Below are 21,478 nucleotides of genomic sequence, written 5' to 3'. Positions count from 1 at the left end.
GATATGCAAAATTATTGTTAATGAGTAAGATCTTTGATCCAGCCAATCTCAGAAAGTTGGGGGATTTCCCAGATCTCATGTAAGAGTCTTATCCGGATTTTGTTGTTTATCCATTCAGTCACTTCCGTGACCTCACGGACCAGCCCAAGCCAGAGCTCCCTGTCAGCCATCGCCACCCCCAGCTCCTTCAAGGTCAAGTCAGTCACATCAAAGATAACATCCATCCATCTTGCCCTTGGTCAGCCCCCTCTTCCTTTTTCCTTCCACTTCCCCCAGCATCATTATCTTCTCCAAGGTACCCTGTCTTCTCCTGATATACTGCATGAAAGTTGTGAAGTTAGAGTTGCCATGGATTGAATCTAGATCACATATATATACTCTCTGCTATGAATTATGCCCTGCACCAAATAACACTCCCTAGGCAAATGATTTTTCCCACACTCGAAACTAAAATAATATTTCAGTCCTTGGAATCCCTGCCATCTGCTTTCCCGCATTTGCATGCATGTATTATTCTACATTTCTCCTCCATTGTTGTTGCTTCTTCTTCTATTTATAGTTTGCCTTTCTTCCAACATTAGGACTCCCCCCAAATAAGATGTCTAATGTGTAGATGCACCCTAAACTGACTGTGAGAGCTGTTCAGCAGTGGAACTCTCTGCCCTGGAGTGTGGTGGAGGCTCCTTCTTTGGAAGCTTTTAAACAGAGAGCCATCTGTCAGGGGTGATTTGAATGCAATATTCCTGCTTCTTGGCAGGGGGTTGGACTGGATGGCCCATGAGGTCTCTTCCAACTTTGATTCTATGAAATGTAGGCCTGACTCCCACACTGTCCTTTTCCCTTTCGGTAAGATGCCACGGAAGCAACGGATTTTTGCATTATACACCTATCTTAGATTGGGTTGCTGTGAGTTTTCCGGGCTGTATGGGCATGTTCCAGAAGCATTCTCTCCTGACGTTTCGCCCACATCTATGGCAGCCATCCTCAGGGGTTGTGAGGTTTATATCTTAGGGACATTTCTGGGTGTCCCAATTGTTATTCTTTAGTCGGAGGGAGAGCCCACCTTCGTTCCTTCCCTTCCGCTTTGGGAGACTCGTGGCGCCCTGGTGATGTCTGAAGTGGACCCTTCTCCTTCCCCGCTCTCTTTCTATTGGCTCAGCCTTGAAGGGAAATCAAAGGAACGGCCGCGTTGATTGGTCCGCCACTTGTCCCCTTTTCTATTTCGATTGGATGGCGGCGCGCCTTCTCTTTCGGGTGGGCCTCCTCGCGCCTGATTGGGCGGCGGGGAGCCCTCCGCGCGCCCTGTGTGTGTGTGTGGAGGGGGGAGAAAGGCCTCTCACCCCCTCTTCCCCCATTGGCTAGGAGAAGTCCCGCCTCCTCCTCTGATTGGTTGCCACGCACCCCCGTCTCTCCCTCCCGCTATCCTGGAGGCCGGCGGCTGCTGGCTTCTCTGCCACCGCCGCTGCCCGGCCCGGCATGGCGGGTGGCTGGGCAGCCGGAACCGGAGGCCGGCGGAGGAGGAGGAAGGGTGGCTGGGAACCCCCTGGTGCTCTGGTGAGGAGGAGGAGGAGGAGGAGGAGGAGGACCGGGGTGAGGGAGGGAAATGGCGCCCGAGTCGTCGTCAGGGCAACGGAGGGGTGGGGGATGGTGTGGAGGGGGGGCTTCGCCTGAGGTAAGACTGCCCCGTTGGGCCCGCAGGCCTCTCCCTCTCCCTCGCCCTCAGGTGTCTTCAGGGCACCCAGACTCCTCTCTCTCTCTTCGCATCCTCATCTCCTTCCCCATCCCAGTCCTCTCGAGGTGCATTCACACTGTGGAATTAACGCAGCCTGACACCGCTTTAGCTGACACAGCTCCATGCTATGGGGATTCTAAAGACAGTGTAAATAAAACTCCAACTCCAGCGATTCCACAGCATCGAACCTTAGAAGTTAAAGGGATGCTCAGCAGTATCAATCCCACAATATAGATTGGGCCTGGGCAAGCTTGGGCCCTCCAGGTGTTTTGGACTTCAACTCCCATCATTCCTAACAGCCTCAGGCCCTTTCCTTTCCCCCCTCAGCCGCTTAAGCGGCTGAGGGGGGAAAGGAAAGGGCCTGAGGCTGTTAGGAATGATGGGAGTTGAAGTCCAAAACACCTGGAGGGCCCAAGTTTGCCCAGGCCTGATGTAGATGCCTCTCTGAAGCATTCTAATTAATGTGGTGTCAAACTGCATTAATTCTACAATGTTAGGCACACCTTTGGAGATGGTTCATACATGGCAGTGGTTTCCCGCCACTGGTCTTCAGGGGTTAGTCAGTAATTCTGGGAGTTGAAGTCCCAAATGCCTGTACAACTAGACGCAGGGGTCCTCAAACTAAGGCACGGGGGCTGGATGCAGCCCTCCAAGGTCATTTACCTGGCCCTCACTCAGGATCAACTTAAGTCTGAAATGACTTGAAAGCACACAACAACAACAACAATCCTCCCTCATCATCCAAAAGTAGGCTCACACTTCCCATTGAAATACTAATAAGTTTATATTTGTTAAAATTGCTCTTCATTTTAATTATTGTATTGTTTTTAAGTGTCTTTTGCACTACAAATAAGATATATGCAGTGTTCATAGGAATTCATTCGTTTTTTTTTCAAATTATAATCCAGCCCTCCAACAGTTTGAGGGACTGTGACCTGGCCCTCTGTTTAAAAAGTTTGAGGACCCCTGGACTAGAGGTAGGAAAATGTAGCTGTATTAGAAGATCTTTCTGGTTTGCTTTGTGGAATTACTTGCCATTTAGTACTGGGATGGAAGGGGAAAATTGCAGTTGTAATGACTGGGCAGTCAATTTGACTGGGCGGGGGGGGGGGGGGGAGGTTGGTTTTACTTTCCAGACCCCATTATATCAGTGGTTCTCAACCTGTGGGTCCCCAGGTTTCCATGTTGATGGAATAGTGAAGCTACTCTTGGTTTTAATCCAGACTTCAAATTAGTTATCCAAGGATGCTGAAACTTTTTGGGCTGAAGTGTCAAGGCTTTGGATAGCACATTTGAAGAAGAAGAAAAAACCAGACTAAAATCCCAAGTAGATTTGTTCCCCCATTGATATGAGAGTCGCAATGGACAACAGTTGGGAGATCTTCTAAGTCAGTGGTTCTCAACTTGTGTGTCCCCAGGTGTTTTGGCCTACAACTCCCAGATATCCCAGCCAGTTTACCAACTGTTAGGATTTCTGGGAGTTGAAGGCCAAAGCATCTGGGCAGCCACAGGTTGAGAATCACTGCCAATATATTATTAGGAGGAGGGCTATTATTTATCTCTGAAAGATTATTGTTTGTTTGGAAATGATCACGTGTTACGCAGTTCCTTTTTACTATGGAGGAACACCTGTCCCTGTCTCTGGATGCATCTTCGCTGTAGAAAATAATGCAGTTTGATACCAGTTTGATACCAGATCTCAATAATGTGGAATTGTAGGAGTTGTAGTTTCACATAGTATTTAGTCTTCTCTGCCAAAGAGGGAAAAAAATCCTTTTGCTGTGAAGGAATACCTGTCCCTCTGAAGATTTAACTTTGACTGGGGACCACTCTCCAACATTAGTACCAAAAGGGCTTCAAATCAGTTTTTGGTCAACTTTAGATTTGGTTTGGTTATTTGGGGTGCTGATTCAGAAAATTGCATTGGATATACCACATCTGCTCTAGTGTCTGATACAGAATATATGCAATCCAGAAATTGCCATCTGCTTGCCTACAGAAAAACATATTTCATTATCTAGAGCTGATGTGGTTGTAGTAATCCTTTGTGGATAGTCAGCCTCTCCCCTCCCGACATCACAGTTGCCTCAGCACTATAATAAAGTTTTGCGAGACCTCTCACTCTCGCTGCCACATGGTTTTGAGGCAAGGGTGTAGTAACATTGAGGCCGTGGACCATATTTTCATTCTTGGGGACTACTGGTGGTCCATGGACCACAGGTTGGGAACCACTGTATTAGGAGAAGTGCTATTATTTATCTCTGAAAAATTATTGTTTATGATAAAGTGTTATGCAATTCCTTTTTGCTGTGGAGGAACACCTTTCCTCCTGAAGATTTAACTGGGGCAGTTGTCTTTGTCTCTGGATGCATCTATGCTGTAGAATTAATACCATTTTAATGGCCAGCATTCAATGCTGTGGAATTGTAGGAGTACTAGTTTCACATGGTCTTTATTATTCTCTGCCAAAGAGTGCCGTTGCTTCACCAAAGTACAGCTTCCATGAGTCTATAACATTGAGACATGGTAGTTAGAGTGGTGTCAAACTGCAGAAATTCTACACTGTAGATGGACCCTCTGATGATGGTTGCTCACAAGAGCTGAAGGCCAACTGAAGCGGAATGGATCACAATTGGTGACCTCCTGTGTCAACATTTCCTGTGTAGCAATAGAAGGAAAGGCAATCAAGAATATTGATTGAGCCTGGTGTAGTTAACGGTGCATTCAAGTATACTTGTACCCAGGGCTGTAGCCAGAAAAAAATTTCAGGGAGGGTTGACAATTTCGGGGGGGGGGGGGGTTGAAAATTTTGGGGAGGGTTGAACATTTCGGGGGGGGGGGTGAAACCTGCCTCCTAGTTCACGCTGAAGCAAAGAGCACAGCAGGGGGCAGAGCAGCCTTCAATAGCCTGCAGCTCCACCCCTGTCAACCACCTCCACCAAGTCTGGCCTCCTTAATGAGAGCATTCAACACACACACACCCAACTTGGTTGCTTCACTACATCGGCTATTGCTGCAAGTAATGACAGTGTGAATAAATTGTCAATATTTGCTTGAGATAGTGCTTACAGTTCTGGAGGGACTCTTAATTTTTTGCATCTCATAGACTTAGCATGGGGATTTGGTTAACCAGTTAAAATTCATGAGTAAACCAGGTTTTTTAAAAAAAATCTGAAACATTTTTTTGGGGGGGTTGAACCCCTAAAACCACCCCCTCGCTACAGGCCTGCTTGTACCACACCGGTTTGATAGACGTATTTTACATAAAATCTCCAACTGTGTTAACACTGGCTTACCTAGCATTGAATGTGAGTGGAAACCTTAATGCAATATTGTAACCAACCAGTTTCTGTTCTAGAGTGCAGAGAAAAGGCAAAAGTGATAAAATATATCTGTATCTGCACCAGACTATTGTTGTCTTGTAACTTTGCAGAGTTAAGAGTTAAGTTGCTGAAAAAAGAATCCCTTCCTTTGCCACACATTTTATAGGAAGCTCAGCATCATTTATGTAGAAGGTAACATGAGCATTGCAGCTAAAAGGAATCACTAATGCCTGACCAGAGTACTTGCTGATCAAAGAGAAGATATGATCAATTTCTGAAATGGAAAGTGTAGCCAACTGTTCTTTCATTCTCGTGATGTATTCTTCTGACAGGCAAATTTTACCTTAGAACGGTCCCCATTAAAAACAAACTATCTACCTGAAACAGATTTGACAATGATGTTCATCCTGTTTGTGTTAGCTTTGAATGTCCTGCAGTTTCTTATATTTTTGGGGATTGATGAGACATTACCACCCACTTGCATGCAGAAAGTAAAGTAACGCTGCCATTGTTATGCAGTAATAACATGCAATGCACTCATCATGAAAGTCCTCATAGCCAAAGTTCCAAAGAGAATCTAGAAAAACAGAGAATCTGAAAAGACGACATGCAAGTCCTCACAGCTATATTTCCAAGCAGAATCCAATAATGCTGGTAGCTCTGTTAGTCCTACTTCCTCAAAGCAGGAGTACATAGCATGATAATCAGTTTATTAGGAGTACATTATAACATATAATAGAAAAAAATGACAAGGGACAGGGAATTGGTTGTAGGAGAGAACTGAGGCTGCATTAGAAAGGGCAGGAAAAAGATACTGAGTGTGCTCAAACGGAGTACAAACACTGGTAATATTTTCCAGAAAATGATTACTCTAGCAAGAGGGAGCAACACTTTATTTAAGTGCCAATAGCAGCTCTTGTTCTATTCCATGGTTTTTACCAGGTCTTTTATAAAGTAAATGTGATTTAATTGCCCTTTGAGATAAGTAAAACTAAAAAAAAACCCCCAAAAAACATTGCACTGTATCACAACATGGAGTGCTCACAAAAATACATATTGTTGCTTGGAAAATCGGTTTTTGCCAGCTGCTGTGATTAAGTTAGATTAGGAGAGATCTGAGGGGTAGATGGCAAGTGAAGTTGCATATTTTTTTAAAATCTTGCATATTAAGAAAAATTCCTGACATTTTGATCCGGTGAGCTGTGGTTCCACAACACTGTTGTCAGCCAGACACATCGTTGGAAGCTATTGAATTGTCTGTGCTCCCTGTTTGCCCTTACCTGGTTTCCTTATGATGAATTCCTGTGCTGCTTGCTCAGAAGTGTTTGAATGCAAGCATAACATGTTTTAAGCAATGTGTATGACGCTTCATCAGCTGATCATCATTCAGCAAAGGAAATGGGTCATGGTTTAGAAGAGAAAATCTGCAGTGTGCTATAACCGGTCACCCATTTGTTCCTGAGCCCAAAAGTGACTCTTCCTAGGAAATGTGATTTGATCCTTAATCACGCAAAAATAGAGCTTGCTTTTGATCAGAAGTGTTCTTAACCAGAGGCTGCTCAAGGCATTTCTAACAGAAAACCCACATGGAGCACCCCCAAATAAAAGTACCAGTAGTAAATACCGTTATTCAATGGTGTTCATATTGACAATATGAAGCAGCCTTCTTCTGAGTGGGCCCTAAAAGTAGTCATATCTCTGAATTAGTTATTGTGAAAGGAATTCAGTATCAAAGACAATGGCTGCTTTGGTCACTTTCCATGTGCATTCTCTGAGTCTAAAAAGTGCTGACAGTTCTTGGAGTTAGTATGATGACATTAGCGACCTCCTATCAGTTGAAATTGAAGGATTGGTTCTTAGCTGACTACAGGCCTGCGTGTTTGAGGAATCTCTGCAAAATCTCTTTTTCAAGTCCAACCACATTCTGAAGTTAGGGGAGTTAGTGACTGGTGAGATAGCTTTTTCAATTGTGATGCTCTGCATGTGGAAATTGTGTGGCTTGCATGATGGTGTCTTTTAATCCCAAATGAAGAATGCTTTAATTGGCCAGCAGCCCAGACCTTCTAGCCTGTCATTTGATCTAGTTTTAAGCATTGCTGATAAATCTCTTACTGGCTGCATTGCTTTTATGTCTTGTTTTGGTTTCTTACCGTTTTCATTTTCTTGTTTGTCTTTTTATTAAAATCTCACAACTGCTCCCTTCAATATGCTTCTGCGGATATATTACAGAATCATCATCATCATCTACAAAATAATATAAAACATACCTCATCTCAACAAGCAACATCCAAATCCCTTGTTCTATTCTGAGATACACTTCTAGTTACCTAGGTTATGTACTTCTAGCATCATTGAGGATGTACAGTATGTGTAAGGAAGATAAATTATCTTTCTCCTTTATACCTTCTTCTAGCCTCAGACTTCAGAACAAATGGCTTCCCTTTTTAATGCCTTTGCCACTCAGTTTCTCCAAATGTTCTGACATTACTACAGCAGTCACATGCCTCTTAGCGACCATGGGGGAGGTTCTCAGGTGGCAAGGAGAGAAGTGAAGAGAGGAGGCAGGTGTGTATGTGTGTGCAAGAGTTCAGTGTTAAGATAGAGGGTGCCTGTGGTACAACGGGCCTGTGTGAGAGAGGCATACAATAGAATGAGCTATCTGTGAGGCATTGTTAACATCCCTGTCCCCCACTTTCCTCTCCTGCACATCTGGTTACCTGTTCAGTGAGGCCAGATCTTGCTCTAGGGATCTCTTGGTCCTCATCCTTCACTCTCCTCATTTTCCACTGGATGTCTTGCCCCTTGATACAGGACAGGTGTCATAAAATGTTTAATACTTGCCACCCCACTGGTTTTGACGTCTCTTGATTTCACCTTATCTTGTTTTGAAAATGTTCTTTAATTAATGCAAAAAGAAGACAAAATTATCATTCCCCTAACAGTTAAAACGAGGTACAATGAAAATTACTTGTCTGTAAGTTTCATAAAAATCATGAATGAAGAGTGTCCACAGTGTGTAATATGTTTAAGTGGTTTTACCTTCAGTTAGTTCAAAGCCTTATATAGAGATACCTTGACTTAAGAATTTAATTTGTTCCATGACCATGTTCTTAAGTCAAAACATTCTTATCTCAAAGTGACCTTTTACATACATTTCAATACACTGAAATGTATTGAAATGCTATTAATCCCTTCCAGCCCCCCAATCCCCTTCCCCATTTTTTTGTTACGTGTTTTTAAATAAAACAACAACATGCCGCCATCTCATCCACCACTGTCTTTCTCCTCCTGCGGCCATGAGGGGTGCCACGGAGGAGATAGAGGTCTTTGATGGCGAGGCCTCAAGCAGCTGTAAGGGTACCAGCAGCCCCTACCTGCCCACCTCAGAGCCTGATGGGGCATCCACTGCGACACCACACCTAGTATTTGCTAGGGGCTCCTGCAAGGCTCAAGGTGGTATAGGCATCTGAGATCATGGAGCTGCTCGAAGTCTCCTTGTCAAAGCCCCCCAATTCCTCAGCAATATCCCTTCCTTTCCTCCTGACTCACTTCAGGCTCTGTGGTGGGCTGGTAGGCACCGAGCAGGCTCAACATGGAGAGAGCGAGGGAGGAAGAGGGAGGCCAGCTGCTGCGGGGTCAGGGCCTTGGGAGCCACCAAGCCCTTTTGAAAGGGGGCCTTCCAGAGTAGTGCCTCCTTCCTTGTTTTCCTTCTCCTCCTCTGCTTCTTCTTCTTTCTCCTTCTCCTCTTCCTCTGTTCCTGACAATGCACTGTTCGTAGGTCTAAACGGCATTCAAATATCAAAACATCACTCTAGGTCGAGTGACAGTTCATTGGTTAAAATGTACATATGTTGGGACATTCATACATAGAGGTTCTGCTGTACATTAAAAAAGGATCTTGAAACAAAAATTGTAAGATTAACCAACAAAGCAAAAGATTTTTTTTATCAGAAGATTTTCAAGTCATTTCAGGTTTACCAAGCAAAACTTTACTAAAACAAGTGTGCTGTTTTGGCTTCTTAACAGGTTTCCCACAAACCTGCCATGTGTAAAAAAAATATGCATACATATAATTGGTGAAATTGCTGCATTACCACCAGCAATGGTTTATATCATGTTTGGTAAATCTGTGGTTGGCAATTAAAAATGTCTTCTTTTCTAATGACACAGTATCCTGGTGAATGTTAGACATCTCAGAGGACCTAAATGAGCAGCTTATAGAGAAGCTGAGAGACAATGCTAGTATGTATAGCTGATGAAGCAACTGATGCATGTTGAGATGGCCATCTAATTCCGTATGTCTGATTTATTGATGGTGATATTGTGAGAGAAGTTCTCTTTTTGTGAGCCTTTTTATTTACAAATACGTTTGATACTTAAAAAAAAGAAATGGTATATCATGGGAGATGTGATAGCATATATGTACATATATAGATGAACTTGTGTAATGTCTGAAATGCACACTGGAGTTAAAGCAAATATTAAAGCAGAAGCTCCTGAAGCCAAGTGGACACATTGCATGATAAATTGAAAGGCACTGGCATCTAAAGAGCTAAGCTCACCTGAATGAAGTGTTACAGGCAGTTTTCACAACTAAGTGCCATCAAAGCGCAACCATTAGACTCACAAATGTTTAAGGTGTTGTGTGAAGATATGAGTTCAGAGCATATCATCTTACTTCTTCACTCTGAAGCCCGATAATTGTCCAGAGGCAAAATGTTGAACAGAATTTTTGAGCTGAGACATGACATATTCTGCTGTTTGCTCGAGCAAAATCATCTAGTGTCAGAGCTTTATGGAAACAGATTTCCTTTAGAAAATGGCATATCTTGGAGATATGTTTGAAAAATGTCAGGTCAGGCAGGTGTTTTGTTTTTTGTTTAACTGCAGCTTTGGTCAAATAATTTGTAAAGTAACGATTTGGAAATATTTCCTACTCTTGTCAACATATTTGAAGAAACAAACATTCAAGTAATTCTCCCATAGATGGAAAAGTATTTGATTAATTATCTAGTCACATTACAAAAACATTTTTAAAACTTTTTTTAAAAAAAACTTTGAAACATTGGGCTGGGTAAAACTTCTATTTGAAAATATACCACAGCCAAGATCATTAAACACAAACATTTTATTAATCTGTAGACTGATGCTTCTTTAAAAAGAAAACTTAAAGAGAGATCTTTGCCAGACATCTGGGTTCTTCTTAGATAAGAATATCCAACATTAAGTGAAAAGGCCACAGAAGTGCTCATACTGTTTGCAATGGCCTACTTTTGTGAAACTGGATTCTCAGCTCTAGCAGCTTATCGAGAGTAAATATCATGCAAGACTTGATGTCACCAAAGAACTGAGAGCTCTAATATTACTCCATGGTTTAGCAACTTTGAAATTAGAAAGAAGCACATACATCACATTAAGTGTACATATGATTTATACCAAAAAAACATTAAGCAATTGTGTAGGGTTAGATATTGAATATTTTCCTTAAAAAACTGGTTTATTTGAATGATGCTATTTCCTTACAAAATGTTGAAATATGAATATACTTAAATGTGCAAACAAATATATGCACACAAAACAAACAAATTATTCTTATCCATAAATTACATTAAACAGGGGGCATCAGCATTTGCATTGATTTATAGAAAGGGTCACAGGAGAGAAAATCTGAGAGCCACTGCCATAGTAAATTTCAAAGTTATTGCATGCAACCAATGTCTAAATTGTGCTCCTTTTCTTTAGATACTGAAAGAGATAAGGAACTCTGCTTTTAAAATCCCAAAGTGCTTGTTGATTCTTGCTCGCTTTCATTTTTTGTAATTTTTAAATATAGATTGCAAGTAAGTCTGTCACTTGGAATCAAGGAAGTCTCTGAACATCCTTTTTCAGCTCCAGTCATTTAACCACCTCTTAGGAGCTCTTTACCCACAGGAGATGTCAGCATAACTCTGACTTCCATCTAGTTGCTATTTGCTAATGTGTGTGCAGATTGCTTGGTACACTGAAGGAGATTACAGTTTGATGCTCCAATTTTGCACTCCATTAAAAAAATCATGCAGATGGGACAACTTGCTTAATGCAATTTATTCTGGTTGCCTGGAATTACCATGGCATTCATAATGCCTTGTCAGGTTTTTTTTTTTTTAAAAAAAAAATCAGTTCAGTGTAATTCTGGCCCCTTCTACATTGCTTTATAATTCAGAATATCAAAGCAGATAATCCACATTATTTGTTTTGAAATGAATTATATGAGTCTGCTACACCATATAATCTAGTTCAAAACAGATAATCTGGATTTTATTTGGCAGCGTAGAAGGGGCCATAGAAACCAAAACCGACATGGAAAAAATCATACTATTATAGTGTGTCCCATAGTACCAACATTGTCTGAATTCATATTATACTCCAAACTATGGTCTGGAAGATTACAATGAGCCATGGGTTTAAGTGCTCCCATCTCCCCTGCCATCTTTCCTTCCCTTTTATGCACAACTTCATCTATACTATATATTTATTTTCTAATTTAGAAGTAATGATTTAGTATGGTTTGGTCAAAAGAGGAAGTCGTAGATTAAGGTACACACACATGCAAGAGAATGAACATAGGGGGAGAAAGGAGTACCCAAGATTCTGGCGCATTCTGGGTTCTCAGTTTTTATACCATATACATTTAGAAGAATTCCGGAAGACACAAATGTTTTTGTGCCTTTTCTCACATGCTTTATTGTATCAAAATGGAAAAAAAATGATACAGTTCAAAACAGAAATTGTGCATTATCTGCCTCATATTCTGGGTTATATGGCTATGTGGGAGGGCCCTAAGACCACTTCTACACTGCCATATAAAATCCAGATTATCTGCTTTGAACTGGTTTATATGAGTCTACGCTACTATATAATCCAGTTCAAGGCAGATAATACGGATCTTATATGGCAGTATAGACTCATATAATCCAGTTTAAAGCAGAGAATGTGGATTATCTGCTTTGATAATCTGGATTATATGGCATTGTAGAAGGGGACGGAGGGCCCTTCCACACAGACATATAACCCAGAATATCAAGGCAGAAAATCCCACAATATCTGCCATACACTGCCATAAATTCCAATTCAAAGCAGATAATGTGGGATTTTATTCACCTGTGTGAAAGGGGCCTAAGTGAACATGGTAGTGGCAATGGAAAAACCCTTCTGAACCAACATTACCAAATTACCTATGGTTGGATTTACGTGGCCATATAATCCAGATTATCAAAGTAGATAATCCAGATTATCTGTTTTGGATTGGATTATATGAGTCTACACTGCCATATAATCTAGTTCAAAGCAGTCATCCAGATTTTATATGGCAGTGGGTCACCATAAATTGAAAATGACTAAAAGCACACAACAGCAGCAACAACACATTATGCAAGGAAAAATCAGCAGGATATTTCACATATGGTAAATGGTTTGAATAGAGTTTAAAGTAATAGAAATGGTATTTCTTGCATGGAAAGCTGGAGTGTCTTCAATTTATACTAATTAAAGCTATCCAGTTTAGAGTTTACAATGAATTAAGGTGTTTGATTTATATTGAGCTTATTTAGTGTCATTTATAAATCTTGGAAAACATTTCATAGAATAAAAGATGGCTGATTTGAAACTGTTAATGTTTCTAAAGCAGGTCTGTGAGTTCTAGAAGACTGAGTTGTCTTTAGTAATGAATTGCATCCTATTATTCAGCACTCTAATAGTCTCCAGGAACAACATTTATTAAGTTATTAGGTTCTTTGAGCATGGTTCTCAAAGGCTTGAAGGAGTATTACTTTCCTTTTAAAACTCATAGTTACTCTGATATGTATCCTGTTCATTTTGATGGAACTTCCACATAAAAGGTGTAGAATTGGATTCTGGATGCCAGTGGCAGGGACACCTAAATAATATGCATGATGGGAAGGGAACATTTGTGTAACTGATTCATCATCATCATCATCATCATCATCATCATCATCATCAATAATAATAATAATAGTTATTTATTCCCCGCTTTTTCTCTCCACAAGGAGACTCATATGTCAATTACTTTATGTATACATAGATTAATCTGCAGATATAAACCAACTACAAAAGGCAAGGCTCAATTTGTTTTCTTTTCCCCAGGTTTTATAGATGATCCAAAACCCATAAGAAAATGGGACTGCTGGTGTTCATGCGTAATGTGCTACTAGCCCTCTGTCTCTTTCTGGTGTTGGGATTTCTCTATTATTCAGCTTGGAAACTGCATCTTCTCCAATGGGAGGATTCGAGTAAGTATACTTGATGTGCAGGTTATCTTAGTATCTCCATGGACAAGACTGAACAATTTCTATATTTTTCAGTTCTGCATATGGTTGAACAGCCTGGAATGAACTGCTTCACATGTTGAGTCCTTTAATGAGCTGTAGAGATGAATTCACCTTTCTCTTAATATTCTTGTAATATAGATTCATTAAATGGAACATTAGAAAATAAACAGTAGGTTTTCTACCTTTCCTTAAACAGGTGTATTTTCATTCACAGGATTGTCATTTGCATCTACCTGTTGAATGAGACTTCAAGAGTCATGTCATGTGGATCTACTTGCTTTCTTCATATAAGGGAGAGAGTGTTTTTGCCATCCTACTCTTTTGTCTTTCATTAGTCTTTGGCATATATCTGTAAAGCACTTGTCTGGGGGATAGCTTTGCATTAGCTGTATAATTGACCAGAGTGATATTCATTATGCGGTTTTCACTGAGTTCATTGCATACAAATTCAATTTGAGCTGGAGGAATCAAACTTACAGACGGATGCAGGCATTGTTTCAATATTTGCACAGAGTCTTCAGTGCCAAGTCTGTATTTCCTTTTCCGTTAAAGTTATGTCTACAGAGGGACAAGTTCAAAGGGAGTTTCTTATCTAGGTATTTAAATGAGGGAAAACAATTTGCTTTTCCAGAGTTGTATTATGTTAAAAAAACATGATTAAATTCAGGATGTGAGTGACTGAGATCTACAGTTTGTGAAGAATAATGTAGGTTAAAAGCCTTATCATTTCCTTTAACTTTCTGAATTTTTCCTTTTTCTCCTTGCCTTGGAATATTTACTATCTTGTTTCTGTATGGTGAATTGGTAAAATTGATGTCTCAAAGTCTCTCTCCCATGAGTATTTCTGCTGTTTGAATGAGATCTATTTTACAATTTGGTTATTATTTGTGCAAATTGTTTTAATTTTGGTAGTGATTCATCTGGCTGGAGAGAACAAGTCAACATATAAATTTCACATACATTTGTCAAGATGGGCTTTCTACTTCCTGTTGTATCATCTTTCAACATCTTTTTTCCTGGCAAGCATAAAATGATACAAAACAATGGATTCCCAGAATCGCAACAAACACAAATCCACTACGAGTCGTAGTACATAAATCACAAAGGTAATTTTTTTTGCAGCTTATATGATACAATATTAAACGTATAACCAACTTATATAATACAGCATTGAGCGATATACAAGGAACAAAAAACTTTTATTTATACAGTGATTTTACATCAGTCACAAAAGTAAAGTCTTTCTTGCTCTACGTGAATATCCTCTTACAAGGGACTGGAAGCTCCACTCAATAGTATCTTTAGAGAAAGTAAGGGATCTTATGCCCTTAAGAGAAGTCTGCTTTACAGCAAGAAAGACTCTACTTTTGTGACTGATGTAAAATCACTGTATAAATAACAGTTTTTGTTCCTTGTATATCTCTCAATGCTGTATTATATAAGTTGGCTATATGTTTAATATTATATTATATAAGCTGCAAAAAAAATTTACCTTTGTGATTTATGTACTACAACTTGAAGCAGTAAAATAATTACAGAACTTTTATAGTTTGCTCCCAAACTTTTATATATTGATGTCTCAACTTGATTCATTATCATCTACAATAGAATTTTTTGTGGCAGTATAGGAAGGTCTGACATTGCTTTGATATTGACTGATTTAGCTTATTTGTTTTCGTTTGTGTTATGTTTACTAGATTTTACAATTTTTCATACATCACCTTTTTAATGACTGTAGATGTCAAACATGTTGTTACTACTTTTTCAGGAGAATTAAACCTGTGTGTGTGTATCAAATAGGTCTTGAGATTTCCTGAGGAATGCTCTGAATTTGAAGCACACCAAAGAAGTACTGTAGTCTGTTGTGTTTTTACTAGACATAATATCTGACTTATTTATGTTAGGATGGCTTCCTACCTGAGTGGTTCTAAGATTGCAATTTGAGCTTAATTTACATTTGGTAATAAATGCTAAAACTACAATGAGACCCACTTGAGGGTGAAATATGGGAGTATAAATCGTGTACTAACTGATGAATATTCAGATGGGAGAGCATGGGAGCTCTAATGGCAAATGAGTCATTTGACTCCTCTGGTGTTATCTTTGCATTCAAATTTAAGTTACTGGTTTTATTTATTAAATAAGTAGGATTCTCATATATTCCTTGGTGAATGGACACAACCCAGCAACAGTTAAGCACATTGAAGATTTAATAATGTCAGTTGGAGATAAAAACACAGTTAATCTGCCCTTACTTTGGAAGGGTCATGCACTTTTGCATGTGTGTATATATCATATATGCCAACTTAGCTTAGTATGTAATACATTTGATGACCTCTAGTCCAAAAAAGCATACATTCTCAGCTTGTTTGTCTTTAACATGTCAAAATACACGTTATGATTTTTATATAGGCTTTCCTCTTGACTGCAACTTGGTGTTTTGTTTGTCAGCAATATTAAATCCTCCTTGACCGATTACCTCTCATTTGAGCTCCACCTTTTAAAACAGTAATAGAAGTGCAGAGTTTGCTAGTTACCGTAGATGATGAAGATGCAGAGTGCAGAGGATCTTGATGTCACTCTTTGAAAAACCCAGATGAAATAAATAGAATAAAAGCAGCTGTGTTGAATTTTGTATTGAAAGATGAAATTTATTTATTAACTAGCCGTCCCCTGCCACGTGTTGCTGTGACCCAGTCTGTGTATATATATTGTGTGTGTGTATATATTTGTGTATAAGTGCATATATGTATGTTTGCGTTTATATATGTGGTTTTGCACATGCGTTGTAATGTATTTTTACTTTTTAGCCTTCTAAGTGTCTTCTGCTGTGTTTTTCAGTGTTTTTATGAGTGACGGTCACTTGTTGGCCTGATAGGTGTCTTGTGTCCAAATTTGGTGTCAATTCATCCAGTGGTTTTTGAGTTATGTTAATCCCACAAACGAACATTACATTTTTATTTATATAGATTTATTTTCATTTAATTTATATACCACCTTCCTCCCTAAGTGTGACCAAAAACAACTTACAATGTATGTTGAAAGAGTTAAAACAATACATATTAAAGGAGTAAACAATTAGTCCAATTAAAATGTTACTTTTAATATTAATTTTTTACAATAATTAATAACTCCTGAAACACATTCTATATATTAAAATAGCACAGTTATGGCACATACTTCTGCTCCAGTCTGATTAAAGATTGAAGCTTTGTTTAAAAGGTCATAGCCTCAAAGCAGCCAGTGAGAAAGCTCTCTATGTGCAGAGGGTGATTGTTTCCTTTGGATGGCTTATTTACAAGTCCCTGACTCCTTTCTTCCTCTCCCCTTGTCTCTTTCTCCCCTGTCAACATGGAACCATTGAGAAGGATATTTTAGTATGTTTCTTAACAATGGTTACAGTTTGATGTAACAGTCAATGGTATAAAGTAAATAAATATTAACGTTATTTTTATTTTCTCTAAAGTTTCAACTATTTCAGTGAACTGGTCCATCTAGCTGTTTGCTGCCTCTGGCAGCAGATCATCATGACTTAAGTAAAACAAGTCTTTTTCTGAATGTGGGGCTTTCTATATGTCATGTACTCACTCTTCCAGTTAACTGTGGGTGCTTGGTGCTTCAGATCTCATCAGTTGCTTTAACACGGGATGGTTCGTCTGATGTTTGTTTTTCAAAAGGAGCAGCTGAAGAATGTGGTTGAGTAGACATATGTAATGCCTTTGGCTGACACTGCTTTGACTTGACACCTACCAGTAAATATCATCAGACGAGGACATCTGTTCATTCCTAGTATCTATCATAGAATATCTTTGCTAGATTCCCTTTACCTTCAACTTTTTAGCAAGCATAGATCAGTCTCCCAACAAACCATTTCTTTGAAAATGTAAGTAGCTTTTGAAACTGTTCAGCAGTCAAATTTAGACCTATACTTGCTTCCTGCTGCTGAAACAGGCACATTCTTACTCATTTCTTCCTGCTACCGCCAGTGTCTTTCCTCCAACGATTGTATTGTAAAAATAGTCTGAGGCAGAAAAGTACTCATTGCAACATATTATTTTTTTCCAGAATGCCTGTTTCTATGGAAACAAAAATGAGATGCATGAGCAAATAATTTGACTTTCACTGCCATTGGTGGTAGATTCTGGTTTTGTTTCCATTTTTGTGATACAAAGCCTTTATTCTTATACGAAGGGAGTCTAAACTGAAGTTCTTGAAAAAAATACCTTTCTAGCTTAGTCCAAATTCCTCAGGGATTGTTCCATTTATCCAGGACTATTGAGGGGACCATCATACTTTCAGCATTTTTCTGCATCATTTCCTTTAGTTCTTTCTAAGGTTTCATCTTTTTCTAGCACATAGGTTACCAGTTAAGTTTCTTGGCCCCATCGGAAAGTTATCTCTTTTTTTCTATTGTAATCTGTAATATATTTAAACCATTGGAAGTAAAAATACTTTATATTAACAGAAGAGTAAATACCTCTGCTATGATCAGAAGGTCAAGCATAGCTGATAACATTAATTTATTTATTATGGTGTATTATTATGCCATTCTGGATTTGGATACAAATTAGATTAAGGAACCTAGGAAGGGAGATGGTAAACAGCAGCTGTGATGCCTCCCACTCCAATATTTGCAGTTCCAAAGAGACAGGTGGGATATGAAGTTTGCCAAACTATTTTTGGGTTTGGTTTGATTGAACCCATGTTTTGATAGTCAGCACTAGAGTTCTTTGTTTGTAGTTTGATTTTATAGTATTAGGTGTGACTTTGTTCACTAGCATATGGAGTGTTGTAATTCCTCATAATTAGACTAGATATTCAAATGACGTGTTCCAGATTGCATGTAACAGAATATGTAAATTTTACTATTTGTCAAAGCTTCTTAACATTTTTTTCTATTACAAATCTGGACCAGGCTGGTACATTAATATTATTTCGATCAGGTACAGTCTGTTTTGGAGACATTCAATCTACAAAACAAAACAAAAATACCATACACAGTTGCATACAATGTATATAGATATGAGAAAAAGATGTAATATAAGTATTTGAAAAGGATAATTGATCTGATAACTTGTGATCAGCTCACGAATTGTTCAGGGAAAGATAGAGCAGTTACTAGTGACTTTATGGCTTGGTAGCACTGTGACTTGTATTCAGTTTGCCTGAAGTACTGTATTTCTCAAATTGGTTGTGTTTAAGATTAGCACTACTTTCACTTCTACCACTGTCAGAGCATTATTTATTGCTGATGTGAGAGTAGAATTTCTTAATGGACACTCTACTAGGAGCTCCCTGCTAAGATTGGCAAGGTATTTCTTGTTAGCTTTTCTCTACCAGGGAAAGACCTTTGTATTTATGCAGGCCTTTGATAGCGCACCTGAATCATAGAATCATAGAATCAAAGAGTTGGAAGAGACCTCATGGGCCATCCAGTCCAATCCCCTGCCAAGAAGCAGGAATATTGCATTCAAATCACCCCTGACAAATGGCCATCCAGCCTCTGCTTAAAAGCTTCCAAAGAAGGAGCCTCCACCACACTCCGGGGCAGAGAGTTCCACTGCTGAACGGCTCTCACAGTCAGGAAGTTCTTCCTAATGTTCAGATGGAATCTCCTCTCTTGTAGTTTGAAGCCATTGTTCCGCGTCCTAGTCTCCAAGGAAGCAGAAAACAAGCTTGCTCCCTCCTCCCTGCGGCTTCCTCTCACATATTTATACATGGCTATCATATCTCCTCTCAGCCTTCTCTTCTTCAGGCTAAACATGCCCAGTTCCCTAAGCCGCTCCTCATAGGGCTTGTTCTCCAGACCCTTGATCATTTTAGTCGCCCTCCTCTGGACACATTCCAGCTTGTCAATATCTCTCTTGAATTGTGGTGCCCAGAATTGGACACAGTATTCCAGATGTGGTCTAACCAAAGCAGAATAGAGGGGTAGCATTACTTCCTTAGATCTAGACACTATGCTCCTATTGATGCAGGCCAACATCCCATTGGCTTTTTTTGCTGCCACATCACATTGTTGGCTCATGTTTAACTTGCTGTCCACGAGGACTCCAATATCTTTTTCACACGTACTGCTCTCGAGCCAGGCGTCCCCCATTCTGTATCTTTGCATTTCATTTTTTCTGCCAAAGTGGAGTATCTTGCATTTGTCACTGTTGAACTTCATTTTGTTAGTTTTGGCCCATCTCTCTAATCTGTCAAGATCGTTTTGAATTCTGCTCCTGTCCTCTGGACTATTGGCTATCCCTCCCAATTTGGTGTCATCTGCAAACTTGATGATCATGCCTTCTAGCCCTTCATCTAAGTCATTAATAAAGATGTTGAACAGGACCGGGCCCAGGACGGAACCCTGCGGCACTCCGCTCGTCACTTTTTTCCAAGATGAAGAGGAAGCATTAGTGAGCACTCTCTGTGTTCGTCCACTTAACCAATTACAGATCCACCTCACCGTAGTTTTGCCTAGCCCACATTGGACTAGTTTCCTTGCCAGAAGGTCATGGGGGACCTTGTCGAAGGCCTTACTGAAATCCAGGTACGCTACATCCACGGCATTCCCCGCATCTACCCAGCTTGTAGCTCTATCGAAGAAAGAGATCAGATTAGTCTGGCATGACTTGTTTTTGACTTTGTAACTGCATAGGTGCTGTATTTTCCCTTTTAACTAGTGTATTTACAATTGGATTTTAATCTGCCAAAATTTTATTTTATTTGAGTTTGTTGTTGTTAGTAGCCTTATGCACTATTTTCAGGAAGAAAGGTGGGATATATATTAATTGGTCAATATATAAATAAAAAAATTGTTGACCTAAATTAAGTGCCTTTGCTCTTACCAAGTCACAACTGTACCATAAATACCCCTCTAGTTTGGAGCCTTTGTCTGAAAAATATTTAGAGTCCCTGGTTTGCAAAAAGCTGTAATATTATGTTGCCTCATGTGATATCTTAACGGTCTTAAATGTAGTTATCTTTTGACCTGGTGAAGGTTGAGGATACAAGTAGGTTCACAAAAAAGATAAAGATGTCTGGGAATAGGGCAGGTAAGGAGGAGACACTGATCAGAGGAAAGGTTAAAGGAGCCCTGGTGTGAATGGAGAGAAAACTGACCCAGAAATATAAGTAGTGGGAAGGAAAGAGCAGAAAGGATGAGAGCAAGTAACAGAATGGGGAACAGAGAACTAGGAGTCTAGTCTAATCCGTCTGAAACTAGATGCTGCCTACAATAGTGTTATACAAAATAACCTGCCTAAGACTGTAATCTATGCTTAAATAACTCAGAGTAAGCTCCACTGAACTCTGGGACTTACTTCTAAGTATACATGTGTAGCACTGGGCTCTTAAGCTTAGTTTTTGCTCATCTAAGTGCACTTGCCCGTTCTGCAGGTCTGCACACACATTCAATTGTAAGTATGAAACCAGAATGAGAAATGCTATAGATGTTGTAGCGGTGGTAGTTAAGCATATCTGTAATTTTTCATAACAAGCCGGTAAAGATGGTAGAGAACAGTCAAAGAAGAATACAAGAACACAATCAATGGTGTTTCTGTGGACTAGGAATTCATACTATTTTTTATATTATTGACAAGTAAAAAACAAATAATATTATCTTCAGAAGGAGTCTGCATCACAACAGGGTTATGATGCTGGAGGAGAAGGACCTTTATTATTTTCTCTTACTCCCAAACTTTTCATTGACTTGTGAGAATAAACATATTTGGTGTAAATAACTTTGGAAGTATAAATTTAGATGAGGAAATGGCCCCAGGGAAGAGGCTAAATCTACTTTCTTTGTCTGCATAGTCTTGCCACCTTTTATTATTAAACTCTTTTAAAGGAAAAAAAACCCTGCATACTATTGAAGTAACAGTGGAATTAAAGTAATATTGTAATCACACTTCTAAATATAATGGCTTAGGAAATAACAATATTGTAATTTGGATTCTGTATTTTTAGCTCAGGCTATTTCTCTACAATTATATGTGGAATATTTGTCTCAGTAAAGCCCGATTTCTGTGGACATACTGTACTCATGTTACAAATTTTTAAAAATCTTCTAATTTTCCAGTAGCAACATATATTTACCTTGGCAGTGTTCT

At 39.4% G+C, this 21,478-nt stretch overlaps 1 protein-coding gene across 8 annotated transcripts in view; it reads left to right on the top strand.

The window, feature by feature from the left end:
• The first annotated feature begins 1,398 nt into the window (after positions 1-1,398).
• ST3GAL3 (ST3 beta-galactoside alpha-2,3-sialyltransferase 3) overlaps positions 1,399-21,478 on the top strand; it is a 229,502-nt gene continuing 209,422 nt past the window's right edge. For 4 of the 8 annotated variants that reach the window (XM_060773339.2, XM_060773337.2, XM_060773336.2 and 1 more), the window contains exons 1-2: positions 1,403-1,554; positions 13,198-13,343. In XM_060773339.2, the coding sequence (XP_060629322.1) occupies positions 13,229-13,343 (115 nt within the window). In that variant the 5' untranslated portion in view covers positions 1,403-1,554; positions 13,198-13,228. Of the gene's footprint in view, positions 1,555-13,197; positions 13,344-21,478 lie in introns of all 8 variants that reach the window. The other 4 variants (XM_060773341.2, XM_060773338.2, XM_060773335.2 and 1 more) reach the window with 4 other exon arrangements.

The sequence above is a fragment of the Anolis sagrei genome, chromosome 4, assembly GCF_037176765.1.
Source record: "Anolis sagrei isolate rAnoSag1 chromosome 4, rAnoSag1.mat, whole genome shotgun sequence".
In the NCBI taxonomy this organism is placed as follows: domain Eukaryota; kingdom Metazoa; phylum Chordata; class Lepidosauria; order Squamata; family Dactyloidae; genus Anolis; species Anolis sagrei.
The sequence above is the reverse complement of the archived record's forward strand: the minus strand, read 5'-3'. Positions and strand labels throughout refer to the sequence as shown.